The sequence below is a fragment of the Vidua chalybeata genome, chromosome 9, assembly GCF_026979565.1.
Source record: "Vidua chalybeata isolate OUT-0048 chromosome 9, bVidCha1 merged haplotype, whole genome shotgun sequence".
Taxonomy (NCBI): domain Eukaryota; kingdom Metazoa; phylum Chordata; class Aves; order Passeriformes; family Viduidae; genus Vidua; species Vidua chalybeata.
Genome location: NC_071538.1, coordinates 25,413,898 through 25,435,186, shown reverse-complemented (window position 1 = coordinate 25,435,186; position 21,289 = coordinate 25,413,898). Strand labels below are relative to the sequence as shown.

Here is a 21,289-nt window from a genome sequence, read left to right as displayed (position 1 = left end):
AAGGTATGAATTAAAGACCAGCTTCTGTGATACTTTGTAATTTAGTTTTGGAATAATGTTATGTGATTAACTGAGAGAACAAAGATGAGAACTATTCAACTTTTTCAAGGTTCAGATTTGATGAAATCTTCCTCAAGCAAATGATGCCCTTAACATTTTAAGTTCGCAAAGTAACAGCAGTAAAATTAAAGTGAGGTTAGATTGCTGTGATGTAATTTCCACTTCTAAATCTGGGTTTCTTCTAGATACTGAATGGTAAAACCATAAACTTTTTGTTTGTTTGTTTTCTAAAAAAGGCCTTAAGAAAGAGCAGTAAGTCTTCCTGGAACTGTTTATGCAGGAATTTTTATTCTTTGAAATTTTCCAGTGTTAAAGCAACAAGAAAACATTTATAATGTCCTTTGGTGGAATCTTATTACACTTGTTATATATGTAAACTGATATTCTTTGATGCCAGCACGTTGCCCATACAGAGAAATCTCTGCACAATTAAATGAAAGGAAAAAGAAAAGGACTAAATAAAAAGTAATAGTTTTCTCTTACCTGATTAGAATTAAATACATTAATAAATTGTCTGGTAACACAAATAGGCAATAATACAAAAAATCTACATTGTACATTATTTCAAGAAAAATAACTTCATTTGAATACAAAAGGATAAATACACTTTTTGTCCTATAGCCACTCTTGTACAGTAGGTGAACACAGCATCTTACTGATGCAGTGCTGCTAAGGTATACAAGGATATGACTGGCTTGAGTTTTATTGAGGGGGCTGTTACACATGTGCATCACTAACATCAGACAAAGAAATCTTTCAACCAACAAGGGTTACAGAGCAACGTTCACTAAAGCACAGGTTGGAAAGGATTTGGGGACTGAAGCAGGCCAATATGGCAGCTTTTACAGATTTCCTTATACCCACAATGCACTGACAGCAAAGAATGCCTTGGTTTGGTCAGTCCACACACCGGGCGGAGGTACAGGAGCGCACCAGAGAGGAGTAGCGAATGTTGTTGGAATTCTCTTCCATTCCGGGGGCTGTCAAAGCCATGTCAGTCCCGCAGCTGATTGATTGGACAGAACAGGCAGCTGCCAACGCGTCTCGAGTCAGAGGTGAGCGGTCTCGACTCGCAGCCCTGTCCGTGACTGAGTGATATGGCTTAGTTCAGTTCGGCCTTCCTACTTTGTACGTGGTTATTTTTACTCTTTTTTTTTTTTTCTTTTTCCCGCTGGGCTCCCAGTGGCGAACGCCGGGGTTCCGTCGCGTTTCCCCGCGGCACACGGCCGCACGCAGTCCGAGTGCGAGGCCGGGGCCGGGGCCTCAGCAGGCGCGGCGGGCGCGGGCCGCGAGCAGCGCGGGCAGCAGCGGCAGCAGCAGCAGCAGCAGCAGGCCGGGCCCCGGCGCCGCCCGGCCCCGCGCCGAGCTGCGGCCGCAGCCGCCCGGCTCCCGCTCGCAGCGCAGCTTCTCGCACAGGATGCCCGTGTAGGCCGGCGGGCACTGGCACCGCACGTTGTTGATGCACGTTCCCCCGTTCTGGCAGTGCAGGAGTTCGTTGTCACACACGTTCGCTGCAAGACAGCAGGGGAAGGGGGGAGAGAACAGAGGGCAAATTAAGTTCGTCTTCAGCAGAAATGCACTAGAACCAGAACCGAGGCTCCACCTCCCTCCTCTTCCTGAGACCTATGAAAAGCTTTTTCAAATACTTGGAGGTTTTTTCCCCCCCTTAAGGCTGTATTCTTGGAAAACTATCTAATTCACTTAACACCACTGACTAAAGTATTGATTAATTTTATATGAAGGACTATTTAATATTGAAATAATAAGAATTTTAATACATGCCTTGTGCTGATATCTGCATCTTTATAGTTACTGTTGAACTGGAACTGTAGGTGGTGTGTGCTATTTGAAAGGGGGAATGTATCTAGAGCTTTTGGAAACCACGAACAGTGGTTAAAAATGTAATATGAAGTAAAAAGATCTGCATGAGAGGGCAAGGTTTTAGAATCAAGAACTGCATGTATTAATGATCTGAAAAAATTGTGCAAAAAAGATAAGGCAAGCACAGGCAGGAAATTCAGCATGCTGTTGGATGGGGATTATATGGTACAGACATCTGGAAATAAAAGATAATGTTATTTCCATTATAGATCAAATATTTCATCCTAATTAGATTTGCTACTCTGGTACATGGCATCTTAAAGCATCTTAGATATTGTAGCCTGATAATAATTTCAGAAATCAGATTTGACAAGGGAATTAAGAGAAAATAATACAGGCAAAACTTTTATACCTGCATAATATTATAGTATTTGAAAAGCTGACAGCTTTACTTTGTATTGCTTAATATCATTTCAAATATTTCATGGGTGAAGATGCAGAGGTATGAGCAACATACTAATTAAATATGTCAATCTGTGTTTTATTTCAGATGATATCACTAGTATGATATGTGTTGGCTTACAGCTCTGCCTTCCACAGAGAGGCAATTTTAGTAAAGAACTTTCAACTTTGATCTAGGCAGAAGGTAGCAGTAGAAATTTTAACTTAGAGAATTAGGGAAACAATTATTTGGGTAAGAAGCAGACTCAACACTTAGCCTGAAAATACTCTAAATAATTCAGAATAGAGAAAGCATTGTTAATTTTATCTTAAACATTACTGTTTAAGATAAACATTACTCTTTGTTGCTACTTCTTTGTAGCAACAAAGAAGTACAGTTTTGCAAATAGTAATTGACTTGTTTTTAAAAGCAGTCCCAGTATCACAAGAACTACAAGTGAAATAGTCCGGGTTCTTAAGTGGTGTAGTTCTACATAGATCTCTATGATTTTATGCACCACCAACCTCACTGGTAATCTTATCTGTCCTGGATTGCTTTCAGAATAATAATTTTATCTCCCTAGAAGGTTTCTCCAATAACTGCTTTCTGATGTTCTGCATCCAAGTGGGCCAAATAATGCAATATGTTGGAAACTTGTAGATGCAATTAAGAGGGACCAGTAAATCATTATTTTTTTTGGCGATACCTTTAGCAATCAAGGATTTTTATTAAGAGCTATGGATTTGATATTGTTGTCCAGTTTCTGAATTGCAATGGAAAAAAATGATTAGTAAGGTATGACATTGATGATTCTATGTCTGAATTTTAGTGTTCTACACAGACATTAGAAAAAATGTGTAAGAAACAGTAAGTCACCACCAAATAAATGTGATGAGATTAGCAACCCACAAAATACCATGGTAGCAGGCAGAAAAAATTAACTGTATTTTAATACAGTCAATATTTGCATTACATCTCTTATAACTGAGGCTATGTATCTTTGAAGTTGACTTTATTATTCAGATTGTATATATTTAGTTATCTCAATATGCAAAATCAAATACTTTATCTGATGGTACAGCTACTGGATCTGCATGTTCTAGACTACTCACTGCTGGGTGCTTCCTACAGTTCAGGCAGTGAAAATTGTGAAATATCTGCCCCATCAATACAGACCCTTGTTTGCATTGACAAACTCAGTGGGAGTCAACAGTTCATTAAATACCACTTCTTAAACAGCAGAGGAGATGTTTCACTTCACATTTTGCTTGGAATAATTTATCCAAATTTTCTCCAGTATTAAGTAAAGTGTATTTTTAAAAATGTATTATGAAATAAATACCTTTCCTATTTTAAAATTTAATTTGCATAATTCTGGATACAATGTTATAGAAGCTGATTTATAAATCAGACCTTTTTTTCCTCATTAGGAAGTTTTTGAAATGTGCTTAAAGAAGGGATGGATCAAAAGCTTCATCACTATTCTTTTATGAATGTTTAAAATGTTTGCCCACAGGAATGTAGGTAGATTTTACTGTTCTCAGCAAAATAGCTGAAAATTCTGGAATTGTTGATCTTGTATTGTCACAGCTTTCCTAATTTTGTGCTTATATCTCTTTCTCTTGCACACAGATGTATGCACATATATGTATCATGTAGATAGCAATTGTGAGCTGGAACTTATAAAAAAAAATCTGGAAATGTTATGAAATCCCATTATTTTTTGCCAATTTTGTTTTAATTTTATTCTGACTAACTTTAATACCATTTTTACCTTTCTGAAAATATGGTCAGGATTACTTTCAAAACTTTAATATTGGCTAATAATTATCTGAATGGCATCAAGCACCAAGTTCTGACCAAAGAATGAAACATGGAGAAGTAAAAGACTGAATTCTGAAGTTATCACATTGAAGACTATTAAGACCTGTGTGGCTGAGCTACCTGTGGGTTTGCTGGCAGATCTTCCTTAATTAGAAGCCAGGACACCAAACTGGTCACTTAAAAACCAAAACAGGTATCTCATTTGTTTTGGAAAGCTCTCCAGACCTTTTTGAGGGATGTTTCTGAGCACAGTCTCCAGATCTGTGCTACTGCATGAAGTGAAATATTTAAAGTAAACTAAAGGAAATTGTTTTAAAATTATTCTCATAATTCATCAATTTGCAATCTAAACATGGACCAGTTATAGGATCCTTGAAACACTTCACAAAGAAGACAGAAAAGAAGGCACCACATGCCTTGCTATATGTCCCAAACCATTCTCAATCTTTAATTGTAATGTTAATGAATTTGGGAATGGAATAAAAAAGGAAAACAGGAAAAATACCCATCTTTGAGCTGGTTCAAGGGATAGTCTTAGCCTGTCATAGATGTGCTAGTGTTTCATAGAATTTATATTGGGTATTAAATGAAATATTCTGAGTAACGTGGCTGTTTGACAAATTACTACTTTCCTCTTAAATGTTCAAATCTGAATAATACATGAAAATTCCTGAGTCTCTCCAAAACTCAACTTTAATATCTTTGCAGCTTCTTGAAAGGAAAGAGTTAGACAGCTCTGGCAGATTTTAGTTCTGAGGCAGCAACAGAGACAAAGAAGAAATGCAGGCGTTGCTCTCTTCAGTCTGGAGGGGCACCTCAGGCACAACCTTGTGCTCTTGGCTTAAGGACCTTCTGTTGCTGTGTCTGGGCAGCTGCAGAGCACATGCCCAGGGCTTTAGGTCTGCCTGCTGCCCAGACAGAACAAGAAGATCCTACAGAACTTAAATCCAGTTTCTTCTACACTCCTGTCTTTCCCAAAGGCCCTCCAAGAGGGAAGAAAATAAAATTTCTACCTTTCTTTGTACTACCTTAATTTTTGTACAGCTTATCTACAGTAACATCTTGTTCAGGTGGGACAGGCTATTGACACGTTTTTTGAGCTGGGATAGATGGTATTCTCTTTCTGCATCAAAATCTGGATTTATGATGAAATTTTCTTTGTGGGAACAACATAAAGATTGTTAGTGATAAAGTCAGAGAAAGAAAGATTTTTATTAGAGGTCCTTGCTTCCTTTCTTGAATTCTTAAGGCTTAAATTTCAAACAATGTTTCCTATGTTCGCTTCTATCACTATTTTCCTTCAGTGTGCACCTTTTGTGGCATCATTTGTTACAGACTTCTCTCTCCCTCTCTCTCTTTTTAAAACCATCCCTTCACTTTCCTCCTTTCTGTCTCCCAGATCATGAGTATCACAGTCCCTGGACAGGTTGCTGGGTTGACAGCTCTGAATATATTACACAACATATTTGTCTTTGCTAAAGCACTGATGCAAGCTTTGCCCTGACTTCTGCTGCAGTGAATTTTCCATTCTGTTTGTCAGTGTTTTTTGTTACTGGCACCACTGAATTTTTGACCTTGGATTCCATCCATTGTTCATAATTTTGAGAGCATGCAGGTCTCATGGCTGAAGGAATTATTCTTGTCTGTTTTTTTTCTCTAATGCATTAGTTTCCTTGGTACTTCTTATTTAGTAAAGAATATTACTTGAACTCATGAATGAGGAAGATTTCAGCACACATACTAACAGAATATTCTGTCTGTGCATAAGTGAGTAAAAACTCAGCACAGTGAAACCCGTGTTTTCAGTAATGATGTTTATAGGTAGCTCCAACACATGCAGTGGCTGTCTATATATAGACACTGAACAGCACATTGAAATGCCATGAAAAAATCGGGAGGTTTTGTCTCGCTGCATAAATAAGTACAGTAAATCCAGGCCAAGCACAAGCGATTTCTTGTCAAATGCAGAATTAGTTCTGTGAATACTATGAGGAGCCTGTAACTAACATCCATTATTCTCTAAATCTGTGATCATTTAATCAATAAATGGTAAAAACAATCTCAGAATATAAAAGAAATTGCAGTGATTGAAGCTTGTGTGTATGCCTAGTAAGAACGTGGGCATTTGCACATGTATAGCAAGAAAACCTCTGGAGTTGTGACAGTATTAGCAATATTTTTCTCACAGTTTGTCAAATAGGCAGAAATGGAATTGGGGAATGCAAAAGACTTAGTCTCACTCGAATGCAAAGGTGTGAAATTCTTTCCAGTTGCATGTTCCAGTTGAACATAAGTGTTCCAGTTGAACATAAGTGACCGCAAGCAAAATATTTCAAATAGCCAGAGTCAGCAACGAGTATCTTCAGTATTTGGAAAAAAATCCTGAAAATACAATATATACTTGCTGTGTGTTGAAGATCTCTATGTGGAATTCCACTGACTCATGACATCTCGCACATATAGCATAGATGTCAGGAAAGAGGATATAAGGGCATGGGGAAAAGAGTAGTCAGGCTTCTCCTGAAAGGTTACACCTACTGCTGTTACAGTTCGTGTTGCACAGCAGATGACAATACTTCAAGTTTTTATAACTTAAGTATCTTACTCATTTGAATAACCAGTGAGTAATAACTGAGTTGAAGGCTTTATCACTGAGATTTCTTCCCCTGCCTGTCTTCCAATTAGAAGTACTCATTTTACTTATTTTATTCTAATGTTTAGAATTTAATTTATTATTACCATTTACATTACTGCCAAATGGTTTAAAATGTTTTACTACTGTGAATGTGTGTCAGTGTTGATCAGACTTCTTCAGTGCTTTGAATCCACAAACATACCTGATATGAACAACAGCTACTGTTCTTATAAATGAGATATTCATAATAATTTCTTTGTTTGGAAGTGACACTAATTCAACATTTGCTGTAGTAGTAAAACTGTCTTAGGATACTATCAAGACAAGGCAGATGCTTTGATAGCATGAAAATAATACTGGTTTGCACTTATCTACCAAAGCACATTCTTAAGCTAAGACAAAATAAATCACTGCAGACAAGCACAAGCCTAAAGCATATCTTACTGTGTCAAAATTATGGTTACAAAATGACAAACATTAATACAAAGATCTCTGGTGCAAAGTTGAAACAATGTTGTGATTAATTATACTACCAGCAATACAAGGAAATAAACATTGACCAAGCGAGAGTAGTTTCTAAAGGCAGACATCTCCATCTTGACTTGTCTTAGAAATGCCTGTTAGAAGCACAATTGAAATGACACTTGATTTTTTATCAAACCAGTTTTATTAAGTTATCAAGAGACTAAATGAATAGGGGAGTAGTGGAGATACTGTGTTCACTGAAATTTTCCAGTAGAATTTTTAGATTGTTTGCCTACATATAATTTCTGATTTTTCTGCACAACAGGCAGTTCAAAGCCAAGCCAGTTCTAATCAAATTGCAGGCGAAGTCTTCAGAGTTTCTACAAGAAGATGTAGCTATTACTCAGAGTTCTGCCCAGCACACAGCCAGAGAATGAATGGATGGTGATTCCTCTCTCCTGCAAATAGGCAGTAATTTATCCTAGCATCCACATGGGTAAGCTTAGTTGATTATGTCTCACCACTGAAAGTGCAAAATCCTGTACAGAATATGTGGGGGGTTTTAACCATGGTATGAGGATAGCAGAGGTAGAAAGTTACTGTTTTTCACAGGTTGTGTCTGTGCTTTCTCATTTTTCATCTCTATTCTTAATCTAAAATCCTTGGGTTTAATTAGTAAAGAGTAAGAATGAGAAGAAATATATCTGTCAAAAGGATGCAAGGGAGAACTGAATTTTGGAATTGATACTCATATATGATAGCCATAGTAGCTTTTGGTAGAAACTACACATGATTGTGTATTAAAATGGATGAAAACAAATCCAGATTTAGTTATCTAAGAATTATAGTTGAACTAATACCTTTCAATCTTCCTTGGTTTCAGGAAATGAATGATTTAACCTTTTGGTTTTCTGATTTTGATGGTTCCAATTTCATACTTGTACAAAAAAGGATGATTCCCTAGGTGGGGGGAAGAAAAATTTCCCTATTCTTTTTATTGCTTTGCTTATGAAGGAGCACCACAGAATTGGTATGACCCTGATCATACTTTGGAGTAATCTCAGGGGAGCAATAAACTACATACCAGCTTTAGTTGCTCAGAAGGGACTACATGCCCCTATCATTCATATTTCACTTACAAAGCTGTAAGCTACAGTGCCATTATTTCTCTCTGCCTGGAGAAAAATGAACATTCTTACATGACCTGTCTTCTCTTCCCTTAACGAGGAAAAGAAGCAGTTATAACTTCAGAGTTTTTTTTTTTTTTTTTTTTCCTGTTGCCAACAGCAAGGTCAGGGTTTAGATGTAACCACAATCAGTAAAACTGGTTGAACACAAAAAGTGCTCAGATGCAAAAGATGAAGTCATCAAAAGGCCCAATGAAATTGGGGAATGGGATTTGGTTCCCTAAATACGAGCAGCTACTGCCATTAGTTTTCCAGAAGGCACTTCAGACATGTCCATGGAGCTGGCAGGTGTGTCCAGGAGCTCTGGGAACTTTAACTGGGGAGCAGTGCTGCCAGGGGTTCCTGGGTCCTGCTGTGCTGGCAGCCTCTGCCTGGTGCAGCTTCCCACCTAAGGCACGGCTTCCCTGCTCCAGCTGAGCTCTGCAGGATGTACCTGACCCCGTGGCTGCCACTGGAGCTGCTCTGCTCCCCTGGCCTGGGGGACTGTGTGCTGGGAAGCTCCTGTCCTGCTGTCCTCACCCCTCCTGTCCTGCTCCTGACTCGATGGCACTTTGGGGAACGCCCAGCTGCCACTGCTCCTGAGACATCTGTGGCCACTTCAGTCCTATCCAAAGGGCTGGCAGGGTGACCTTGCCTGCACAGCAGCATTTTTTGCTTCATGTGCAACAACAGGATTTTCTTGGAACTTGATTTTCCCAATTATGAAACAGACCTGCAACAAGTATTGCTTTTATAGAGCACAAGGAGAAAGTCTGGAAAACAAACCAAAGCAGGATCATGCAAAGGTCAGCAATTCAAATATATGGTTATGAATTATATGAAAGGTTGAATGTTCCTGCATCCTTGGCTGCTAAAGTGTTTGATTTGGAATAATGTTATAGACACGAAAGAATACAAAGAATTTATCTCTGTTACAGAGAAAATAGTTTCAGAAAAACTAGTTTGGGTACAGAGAAAATAGTTTGGGTATTCTTCCCACTACAGTGAAGACTTTGAAAATCCATGAAATAGCCCCAAACACTTGTTACTTTATTTGGCAGCAAAACCAGGCAAGATAGTCACAACTGAAAATACTTCCCAATGATTTGGGGGATTAGAGTAATTCTAATAAGTGTTTTCCTAAATTTTGTTAGGGAAGGGGTAAAAGAGAGTGACAGAATGTGTTGTTGATTGTTCTGTTAATAATTACTGCTATTCTAAGGTTGTGATCTAAAATAATTTGAAAGTTGCAAACATTCTTCTCACTACTTTGGCTGAAAGCTAATTGCATGGGAGCTTTTGAACAATTGGTAAAAAGCCTACTGGAAATATATGTTATGATTAACTTCTAAACTACATGAACCACCATTTGTAATGGAAACACCAAGAATCTTTAACTGCACTTTAGTAATTATCAAAGGTATTAAAGGGGGACGGGTATGTAACTAAATGGAAGTGTGACTTAGCAGCTCTTTTACAGTGACCACAAGGAAAGGTAAAAGCCAAGTTTGTATTTACATGTCATTATATATTCCTTCTGTGTGCATTTGCCAAAAGAAAAGTTTAAGATATCAGGACAATGTTCTCCCACAGGAGACCAAAACACTAGTGTGCAAAGTTAATGGTGTAGAATCTCTCAGGAGATGAACATTCTGAATTTATGTGAGCATTAGTTACAATGCAAAGGCAAAGGTAAAACATTTGCACAATTCCTACAACATGTATGAAGTGAGGGATGGGTTTTTTTGTTCAAGTAACAATGCTGTGAATCAGGAAATCTTTCTGAATCAATCTACATTGATTTATTGTTTTGAGTGTGGATGAAATGCTGCAGAGTGCTTTTGCTGAGCCAGCTTTAGAATGGGGATAAAAACACTTCCCTATAGGTGTCAAAGCTATTCAGAGTAGAACTTCTTATTGCTAGTGAACAATGGGGAAGTTGATGCCAAGGAAAGTCCAATGAGTTTCCTGTGCAAACAAAAGGGGGGAATGATGCAGGTCCTGTGAATTCCTGCTCTATTTACTACATTGCACTGCTGATTAGATAAATGCAATAGCAGAGTTGATTATTGTTTCCAGGGGAGTTTGCTGACAGTCAGCTTTAAAACGGTTTCTAAAGTATGTAGTTTAAAAAAGGACTATGCAATCTTGTCCAATTGCCATATGTGATTGCATAAGATGATTAAATACTCTGACAATCTCAAATACCAATGTAGTGTATTATATCTCCTAATCTCACCTATCAGAACTTCAGCTGCTTCATATTCATACATAGGGTACACAGTAAAGATTTGCAAATCTTTTATACACTCTGCTTCATCTGACCTATAAAAATATTACCTGTTGCTACCTATTTTTGTATTACATTAAAATTAAAAAAAATTCAACAGGCAGATTTTTATATCCTAATTCCTGTCTGAGATATACCAGATGATAACATGCTCTCTTGTGAGAGGGATTTTAATTGGTGCAATGCTTTGCTTTTCCACTCTTTTCATCAGAATACCAATAAGATGATTCAAACAGCTGGCATGTAGCACTCTGCAAAAATAAGAACGAATAAATTAATGTATCAAATAATTAAAGCTATTAGTTGCTTCATGCTAGTTTTCATCAACGATATTTATTGCTGCACACAGGCTTGCTTTGGGTTATCACTGTGCATTTATCTTCATGACAGAGCAACCATTAGATGGAAAACCCCAGATAACAGATCCTCTCTTTCCAACACATTCTTCTTCAGGCACACCAGTTTTTCTGCAGTGTTTTACAGGTGTAACGAATGTCATTGTTTTAGCCAGTGTTTTTTTTATCTGAAAACATTAAAAAAAACAGACTTATCTCACAGTTCAACAAAAATGTCTGAAAGTTGTTCATTATTGCACACCAACCAATAGGGCTGAAGCAGGCATACAGGCAACCTACAGATTTTTCACAATATCAATATGCAGGCTACCACTAATGAGTTGTTGCAATGGTAACAAAATTATATTAGTCTTATTTAATCAACTTTAAAGTTTTGCTATAATGTAGAAAAAGATCTGAATAAACATAGACCTGGCATGGTTTGTTTGGGATAATGTCTGAAAAGTTCTTTCTATCAGCATACAAGCTAAAGATAATGTCTCTAACCATGGGTGGTGATATTGCTTACTATGACAAAGTGTTAAGATAATTCAGGATATTAAAAAGACCAGAGTTTTATTCTCATGAGTGAGAGCTGTTTCCCTGTGAGCTTTATATGGTTCTAGCATTACTTTTGACATGCTGATTAACGTACTTATATTTCTTTTTATCAATTGTGATCCACAAAGGTGTTAAAATTTAATTATTAATGAAGACTGGAATAACCTGGGATCCTTGAGGAATAGAGAACTGCCAAATGTGATTTCACGTCTAAGTCATTTCCTTATTTTGTTTAAAATTATTTTCTCCAATTTTTAATTTGTCAAGTCATGCCAGAGTTGAAAAATACCAAGGATATCTCAATTAATTGTGAACCTAATAAATTACTGTAGATAGTGTGTTAGATATTTCTAAAGATATATTGTATCAATAGCTTTAAATCTAATGATGGAAAGAAGTAGTTGTGTTAATTAAAAAGTCTTCCACCTGCACTTAAGACTGAGAAACCAAGACCTTGGTCATTTTCTCCTGCTCCTGAGAGGCTGTGTGTACAGCAATGTCACAAACCTCTGGTTTGGAAAAGGAAGGGTCACACAAGAAACACTCAAGTTTTATGAAAATGTACTTTTAGGATGCACTTTTAAGACATAATGTCTGACTGTATTTCTTTTAGAACTCTCAGTGAAAAAGGAGACAAATTTCTGCACAGCAGAACTGGGATGATGATTAAGCTGCATTTCCTGGCAAGTTTATTTTATTTGGCCCAGTCCTGTCATCTGCCCCAGAGAACCCTCTACATTACATATGAGCTCCCACAGCTCCTATCATGTTTGTCCTTCTCTTCCAGCAGCCTTGGCAGTGATGGCAATGGAAACCTGGCTGATCAGATCCCAGCTCCCTGAGAACTCTCTATTCCTTGACATGGACTCCAGTGGCAAGAGGATATTTGCAACACACCTGTGCTGCTGGCTGCATGTGCTAGTGGGGGGCAAGGAGAGCCTCTCATTCCAGGTAGGATGAATTTTTATAGGCCTGGAGCCTTGTGAAGGACCAACACTGGGGGTAAATAGCAGTGGAGCTCCTCCTGGTCCATGGAGCCTCAATGCAAGCAGGGACAGGGCCTGCTCAGGTTTCAAACACGGCCCCAGAGTGTAGTGAGGGTATGACAGAAGTGTGAAAGGCAAAGGTTTTGTGCTGTGAGACAGCATTTCTGAAGTGGCAGCATGGCAGATCCGAGTGGGATGCTGGTTTTCTGAAGACTGCCAGAAGCTATGGAATGAGTAGCTGTTTAGCTAAAACAGCAGGAGGAGTGCTAAAGGGAAGTTGTTGGAACTGGAACAGTTCTGGAGAGGGGTTTGGGCTAAAGCCAGGGCGGGTAGGAGTAGGTGAGGGAGGTGCTCAACACATCTTAGCTGGCTCAATGTTTTGTATTTGCAAAACACTCAGGGTCCTTCTAATGGTGCAGTGCAGCGTGGGCTGCAGCATCATCACTAAGTTGTCATGTTGCCACTGAATAAAAGATATAACTGGAGTACACTTCTCTAAGTCTCTTTGCACTTTGTTTTAAGTCAGTAATGGTTTAGCATGAACTAGCAAAGCTCTCAGGTCATTGCAGAAAAATTATTGCAGTATATGGGTTTATTTTGACAGGTGGTGTAAATCTCAACCCAAATTTTCATACCTTTGCAGAAGTTGTGCAATGTACATGCCACCTTCATATTTCTCTCCAGTTGTGTACCAAAGGGCACGTGTGCAAACGTAACTGGAAGCATTTCAAAGCATCCAGCTCCATTTTTGAGATATTTGTGTTGCAGTATGCTGTTGTAATCTGTCTTTAAGATATGTGGAATAGGATGCTCTTCCTGAGAGTGGAAGCCTCCTTGCAGAGAGCCGTGCTTTGCTGCATAATGTCAACATAATGGAGCTGATTTAAGGATGCTATGCTTGCCCTTAAGATGAATTTCCTTGCACTAGCAAGCCCCAGTTTAAATCTCATTGTGGGATTCTCCTGTTCCTGAAATCAGTAGGAAGTAAGTTAGGTTTTTGAATTTTGTGAGAGTAACTTGTCTGCCTTAGATGCTAGTCACTATTGCCTCATGATCAAAATGCATTTAAAGGAAAGCTCTTTAAAGGAACACCTACATGTGATGAAACTGTTCACACTTGTTGGAAATGAAATCCTAAATTCTTCAAGGTAAGAGTCCTATTTCAAGGATCCTTTGGCTTAAAAAGCAAGTTGAATTCCCATTTAAAATATGTGTACCATTCAGAGCTCAGTGGTGCAGCATCTCATTAACAGAACACCCATTTTGAAGTGCAAGAATAGATCTTTGGGTCTATTGGAAAAGGTTTCAAATTTAAGTAGGAAAGAGAGTAAGAACAGGGGCTGGGGTTGGATACTGGTTCCATGAGCTGGAACAATGTTTTGGGTTATCCTCAGAGAGATTTGTAAATCCAGAAAATACAGATAAATGTCTAAAAAGTGTGAAAAATTTGGAAAACTATTCCACTCAGTCTCTAGAAAGGGAATAAAGTGGGTAAACTGATCTACGGACAAGTGCAAATCAAAAGATTGGCTCTAGATTCAGCCAGTGGCATCAGTACAGTTGTTACTACATGGCTTTCCATGTCCATCTGAACAAAAAGGCAGACAAGTCATTGGCAAGTAGAAAAAAGCATATCAAGAAGTACCTGTCCAAGATGTAGTTATAAAAATACAACATAATTTTCAGTTTAATATTTTAATCATCCTGAATCTCAGCTGCCTATTGATATCAGTGATATTAATGAATACAGTCCCTTTAATATAATTATTTCAAGTTGATTTCAGATACAAGTAGTCTTCTATAGAAAGTAATTACCAACAACTGAATTACGATCAAACTCTTCCCCCTTCTCTGTAGCATCTTTAAACTTCCAGCACTGTCACTTCTCTCCTCACCTGATGATTTATTAACAATTTAATTATTCTCTTTCGAAGCCAAGGCAATTATAAGGAGCTTGGCTTCTACCAAAAGTATTTTAAAATGATTTTACCATTCACTATAGTCCAACATTAGAGAAGGACAAGCCATAATCAACAAAACTATATCTCAAAATTGTGCAGAGTTGGGAGAAATTGCAACAGCAATGCTGTTAATATTTTACTGAACATCATGGTACTTTTGTATGGGCTATGAGTCCCCTCTAAATTTATACTGTAAATCCTGTAAGGCTCTATTCACTTTCACAGTGAATTTGTGCTATAAAATGTCGTAGTCAAAGATCTGACAAAAAGCTGGACTGACATTTATGAGATCAAGCTTTTGTTCCTGATTTTATCATACCCATGTTCCTTGTCAAAATCTTTCCTTGCATGCTTAACCTGAAGAGGAATTTGAAATAGCTGGAAGGGCTGGTCCATGTCTCAGGTGTATGGATCTGGAAGAAGATGATCATGCATATACTTATTAGAGAGAAATGCAAGGAAAAGGGGCAGAAAGTTTGCAGGCGATTTGGTGAGCTGGTTGTATTTGAGATGCTGAGTAAAGTGAGTATAAAAAAAACCTATTTAAAAGGATTCTTATAAAAATTACATAATTAGCAGCAGATTAAAAAAACTTTTTAAGAACATACATTTACAAAGGGTAAAGAAAAATGGTGCAGTTGTGATGAAATGAAGGAAAAAAGAAAAGAGTACTCATTCTCACAACTGTAAGAACAGGTTAAAGTACCAAGGTAGGCCAGAAATGATTGAGCAATTTAGTAAAGTCATAAAAATTAGCCATTAATTTTTTTTTCTAAAGATAGGAGAAGCCAGGCCTTCTAGGAAGGCTGTAGGGCAAATAAATGCTTTGTAAGGTATGGAAGGGAAAATCTATTAACTGTGGAAGAGCTTTGGGAGGTAACCAGACTCCTGCCTGTGGTGATGGGGGCATTTTCTGGAGGTGTGTCTGAAAGTTTATCCAAACCATTATTTAAAAATGGGAGTCTGCTGCATCAGATCACCAGAAGCAAATATTACTGGTCCAAGAATTTTTAAAGAAATGCAGAAACAACATTTTCATTGCTACTTACGATTTTTCTAAATTAATTTTTCTGATTGTCAGGATGGGCTTGATTAACTACAAAAAAGGACCTGTGGCAGATGTGATTTTTATAAAGATTTTCAAGGAGATGGCGAGGAACTAGAAACTGGCAATTAGAATTTCTGCAGCAGGCAAGTTAATGGAAAACGTGATGAAGAACAGAATTAACATAATGAGTATGAAAGAGAGAAATAATAATGTATAAACCTAGTAAAAGACTTTTTAAGGAATCAGGTAAACGTATGGTTGACAATGTATCTTACTCTACAAAAAGTATTTTCCAAGATGCCTCAGCAAGGATTTTTTTTTTCCCTTTTAATTTATTTTTTTTCTTTATGGAATAATTATAGCTTGAATAATAAGAAGCAGGCTAAGAATAGATGTCAGGAACTATTAATCAGTCTTATGAGGACTTACACATATAGAATTCTGGTAGAAAAGTGAGTGAAGCATGGTGTAATAAATTTGCTTAGACTACAATGTATTGTGGCTATAAAGGCCTTCAGAAAAATTTCTAAGGTGTGGGTGACAGAAATTAAGTGTTCAAGAGTAACAGATACTTGGCTTTACCATTTAGAAAAGGGACACTAAGAGTAGTTCAGGGTGTTTTATTGAAAATTTTGACTTAATACTCTTCATCAGTCAGAAAGGCAAATAGATCACTGAGTTTTTCAAGACAGGAAAAAGAGTGAAGTGGAAACACCACAATGTCACTGTATAGCTTTATGATGTGCCCATCTCTTGAACACTGCATGAAGTCTTGATATTGCAAATATATATATATATATATGTAGTACTACCATAAAAGGTAGAATGAAAAGCTGTCACAGCTATAAGCAAGCCATATAAAGGGAGAGATTAAATAGATTATGTTTCTTCAGTGTAAGAAAGGGAAAACGGATTGATGGAAAAGAAAATATACGTCTTTAAAATCACATATGTTATGGAAAAGGTGAATTGGAATTGATTTTTCATTTATTCTTCCTCTCAAGAACCAGGAAGGAACAACTAACCAGTTACACAAATTATTATTATTATTATTATTATTAGTAGTAGTAGTAGTAGTAGTGGTGGTGGTGGTGATGTTGTGAACTTGTGCCCAGAACATTTGGATAACAAAATTATGATGTCTGAAGAAGTTATTAGGCAAATTAGTGGCTGAAAGACTCACTGAGACCAATTAAATATGAAGATAGTGATGAGTTCTTTGGCTGAGAAAATTTGTAAGCTACACCTTCCAGCAGCTGGATGCCTCTGCTGCCTGAAGCTCATGCAGCCTGCAACTGTCACACAGAGGGCACTGGTCCAGCTCAGAACAGCTTTAGTTTCTGTTCTGAGGTGTTCCATTGCCTACGAGCATGCAAGCATGAAGATAAACACATGACTCACGGGAGTGAAAGGTTTTGAAGACCAGCTCTAAAATGAGCCAGGTAAAATGGTCAGAAAATAGGGTGAAATGGTAACTGGGAAATGTAAAAAGGCACTTCTGTTAAGTGTTTTAGTTAAGAACTCAGATCTTGAAAGGTCTTGATTATATTCAGATTTTTTTTCCTGAAGTACTTAATTTATTGATACTAAATTATAACTCCCTTAGTTAGTCTAAATTTCCTTAAAACCTTCAGTCTGAAATTTTTTAACCCCACCTCTACAGATTACTCATGACAAACACTGTCAGTTAATCAAGACATCCAAAATATTTTGAACAAGTATGTGAAATAGTAGTAGTAAGTAAAAAATGTCTTGAATTCCTTAGCTGTTAGATACTACAATACTCAGCTCTGTAGAAGTACAAATCTGACATTAGAAAAGCTGATTACTTCAGGATTACATCTATTCAGCATGTTTAAATTCAGAGCAGAAACACACCTTAAACATCAGGTACCCCTGTACCTAAAGTAACTCTGAAATTCATCAAAAGTGCGAGCTAGTATTTTAAAATTTAAATTTACAGGTGGACAAAATCATAGTATACCTACTTCCATGGCATCCATTTATTAATGTGTAATTAAAAGGCATTTTTTAACTTTAATACCACTGGGGGAACTTAACTTCTGTTAGTGGAGGCTGTCAGCACTTTGCAAGTTAAAACCCATCAGCTCCTTCTAAAGGAAACTTTGGTTTCCATACTGTTGTGTCTGCACATGTGTGAAGGAATTTAAAACAACAACTACTGAAGCCTTGATAATCAGCACGTGCTGGTGCCAGCAATGCCATCAGTTGCATCAGGGCTAAAATAGGAAACCTTGGCTATCTTTATTTGCCTCAGGTCAGTAATTTTTATCTGCAGTGAAGTAGGATGGAGATTACTTCCTTCTAAATGGTCCTTTTAAGGCCCCTTCATAAAAATGCCCCATCTGGGTGTGTCTGTGCTGCTGTTGATCTCTTTATTCTGTCCTCATAAAAAGGCAATGAGCAGGCAAATTACACAGAATCTATGGCCACTGAGCAGGCTTAAAAGGAAAGTGTGACAGATTTTTCAGAGGAAAAGAAGTCCTGCTCATCACTGCTCAAATGAACATTTAATAATTCATAACAACTGAGTTATAAGTTTCCCCTTCAATACGTTTCCAAATGTGAATAGATTAAGTAGTAATTGCTATCAAGCTTTATGTTCTATTTCATGTATCTAATAAAAGTTTATCTAGTGGAGCTTACTTTGTATCTTTTTGATCTATTCCTAACTGACTGCAATATACTCTATTAAAATATTTATCATTGTGCTATCAAATATTAACCATTTTAAAATCATCCAACTGAAGAAAACAAATAATGTTACTTGCTTAAGTTTTCATGAATTTCCTGATATTTGGTTGTTCAGAACTCCCCCCGATATAGCACTAAAAATACACAAGATGCTACTAATTGTATTCACTCTCTCTGAATTGGGCTGTTTTGGAAATGCACTCTACTCACATCTATCACCACCGTCCAATTTGGCTCTGCATTCAGAATCCTAGTTTTGTTGTCTGAAAAACTATGATTCTGCTTCAGTACAAGAGAATATTAGAGAGTTCTTGATTTTTCTATAGGTTAGTGGATTTTAAAACTATTACAGGAGAGTACAGAATGTTGGGGTTTTTTTAAGGGTAACATTTTTAAGACATTTCCCTAATTATCCACCTGCTGATCCTTCTGAAATTCTATGGCTTTGTCAGGTAAAAATACTGGCAAGTTCATCGAGTGTAGAATGATCTAGTGATGAGGAGTGATGTGCCACGGTTGCATGGCAGCCCAGGCCAGCCTGACTGGCTGCCAGACTTCCATCCCTCCCCAGCTGAGTGGGTTATGCTCTCCCAGGGTGCTCCTGCTTGTTCAACCAGTGGATGATTCATATCACAGAACTAACATAGCAAAAAATGATTCTTTTTTGGTTAGTGTCCTGCTGAGTTAGATCTGAAATCATTCAGTGAAAGGTCAAACAACTGCCTGAGAGATTGCTAGGGGTGTGGGACTAAATAGTAGGGAATTGGGAGAAGAGGGATTGCAGCACTTGCAATTAGAGCAGTTTGGACAGCCATGAAATAGCAGCTTTGAAGCTGACACTTGGGCAAAATCAAGAGGAGAACAACCTCTTTGTTCCAATCCAATCCCTCACCTTACTGGGGAAAAATTGTTCTGTTAAAGGTCAGGTGTATAAATGTTGCTACTGAACCATTTCTTTTTGCTTTGGAGAAAGCAATTCCTGATCACCAGGTTATCAGAGTAAATCTCCTGAAGAACTGCAGTCTGTCAGGAGACTGGTGCCTCTCAATAACATGGCAACTATGCAAGCTAGTCCCCTCTTTTGAACCTCACCCTCTGCTTGATTTTATTTACCTGTTATTTTCTTTTGGCTTCTCCACACAGAGATATTACCTAATTCACAACCTCACCCAGCACAGAGACACAGAGATAAAGTCCTTGAGCTCTCCCCTGTACCCCTCTAGTCTACTGCTTCTGCAGGTTCTTCCATTTCCACAATATCCCACACACTTTGTGGGCAGCAGTGCTCAAAGAAGATCAAGGCATGGTCTCCAACCTAGGCATGCTACAGGAATTATGCAGATCTGTATAACTCTCTCAGAGCATCTTATGTTTTCATCTCCTCTGTGCTCTTCGTAGAGGAGAGATGCCTCACTTAATCATTTCTGTTCATATAGTGTTTGTGTTCTGACATGTTTACTCTGACTAAAATACATTCTCCCCAGAGAGAGATCAACCTTCCTTTTCTCCTTCAAATCTAACATCTCATTAAAAAATAATAACATTCCATGATATTCATACTTTGGTGAACAACTTTCTATGTATCCTAGTATCTGTATGATTATTCTGTGGGTTCTGTATTTTGCAAAGAATGCATTAATAAGCACATTTGCATTGTTGTTTCTCAGGTTTAAAAGACCCTGGTTTTAAAAGGATATCAGGATGGCACTGCACTTATAAGTCACCAGCATGCTTCCCCTGAGGCAAGCAGAACTAGTGTTTTGCATCATCTGAGGATCAGGTCTGATAATGCTGTAATTTTGTTTGTATTCTTGCCTTCCTTGTCTTACATCTGTAAACCATACTTTGCTGTGAGTTGCAGCAGTTGGATTCTGGATTAATGTAAAGAGAATTATTCTGGATTTAAATTTGCAGCCATTTGAAGAGGAGTCTGTTCCTCTTGCATCCAAACCTCTGTACACACACCCAATTTCTTTAGTCTGCATAACCACCACGTAAAATAGGTATTTTGAAAGCAGTATTTTGTGTATAAAGACCAGGGACAGATGACTGTTCCCTGAGGACAACAATGCTCAGCCCCTGCAGAACTTTATCCTTTTGAATAAATTCTTTTTATATTTTACTTCCCTTCAAGTGTGGCAGTGTACTTACTAGTACCAGCCTTGGCACCAAACCACAACAGAACTGAAAGTATATACAGCACCCATGCAGAGGGGAGTCCTACTGTATCCTGAGCAGCTAACAGCATTAAAACTGCTATTGGTAAAAAGATATAAAAATACATAGGTGGATCTTCTATGGCTCCCAACACAGGCAGTTGCAATGGTGAACTGGAAAACAGGGCACCTTGATTCTGCATTTCTGTTTCTTTTTCTTTTTCTGTCTTGCATCCTAGGCACAAGTTCAATGTGTAAGTATTAGATACATCTGTGTACAAATGTGTAAAAGATCACTAACCTTCACTGGGGAGACCATTGCATTTATATGTATTTAATCTGTCTAGAAAAAAGTGCAGGGTGTATTTTTTTGAAGAAATATTTTAAAAGAATTAGATGGTAAATGTCTTTTCCTCTTTTCTTGCTGAACGGTAAATCCAATCTTCCAAAAGCAAATGTTAATATTAAGTTCCAAGTTTACAATTTCAAGTTTGATTTTCTTTGGCAACTCAATCTGCATGATGATTTTGATCAAATGCCCCAGCTTCTAACATTTGTAACACATGATAAAATCCACCCCAAAAAAGCTCATATTTAAATAATCATCTAGTAAGTTAGATGCATGCTGTGACAGAATATGAATTATCTGTCAGGCTGCAGAGAGAGTAATACAAGTTTAGTCTGGAAGACAGATACAAGCACTGAGTCCAGTTTGAGCATTGAAGATAAGAGTGCAATCCTTTGCCTGCTTCTGTTTAAATGAATGAGAAAGGGTAAAATGAGATAGATTGTTCAGACCTTGATATAAGGCATCTGGCTGAAAA

General features: G+C 37.7%; 1 protein-coding gene across 7 annotated transcripts in view; it reads right to left on the bottom strand.

Moving 5' to 3' along the window:
• Window positions 1-326: 326 nt before the first annotated feature.
• The window catches only part of NTNG1 (netrin G1), a 150,771-nt gene continuing 129,808 nt past the window's right edge, over window positions 327-21,289 (bottom strand). For all 7 annotated transcript variants that reach the window (XM_053950602.1, XM_053950599.1, XM_053950597.1 and 4 more), the window contains one exon: window positions 327-1,571. In XM_053950602.1, coding sequence (XP_053806577.1) covers window positions 1,324-1,571 — 248 coding nt within the window. In that variant the 3' untranslated portion in view covers window positions 327-1,323. The remainder of the gene's footprint in view (window positions 1,572-21,289) is intronic.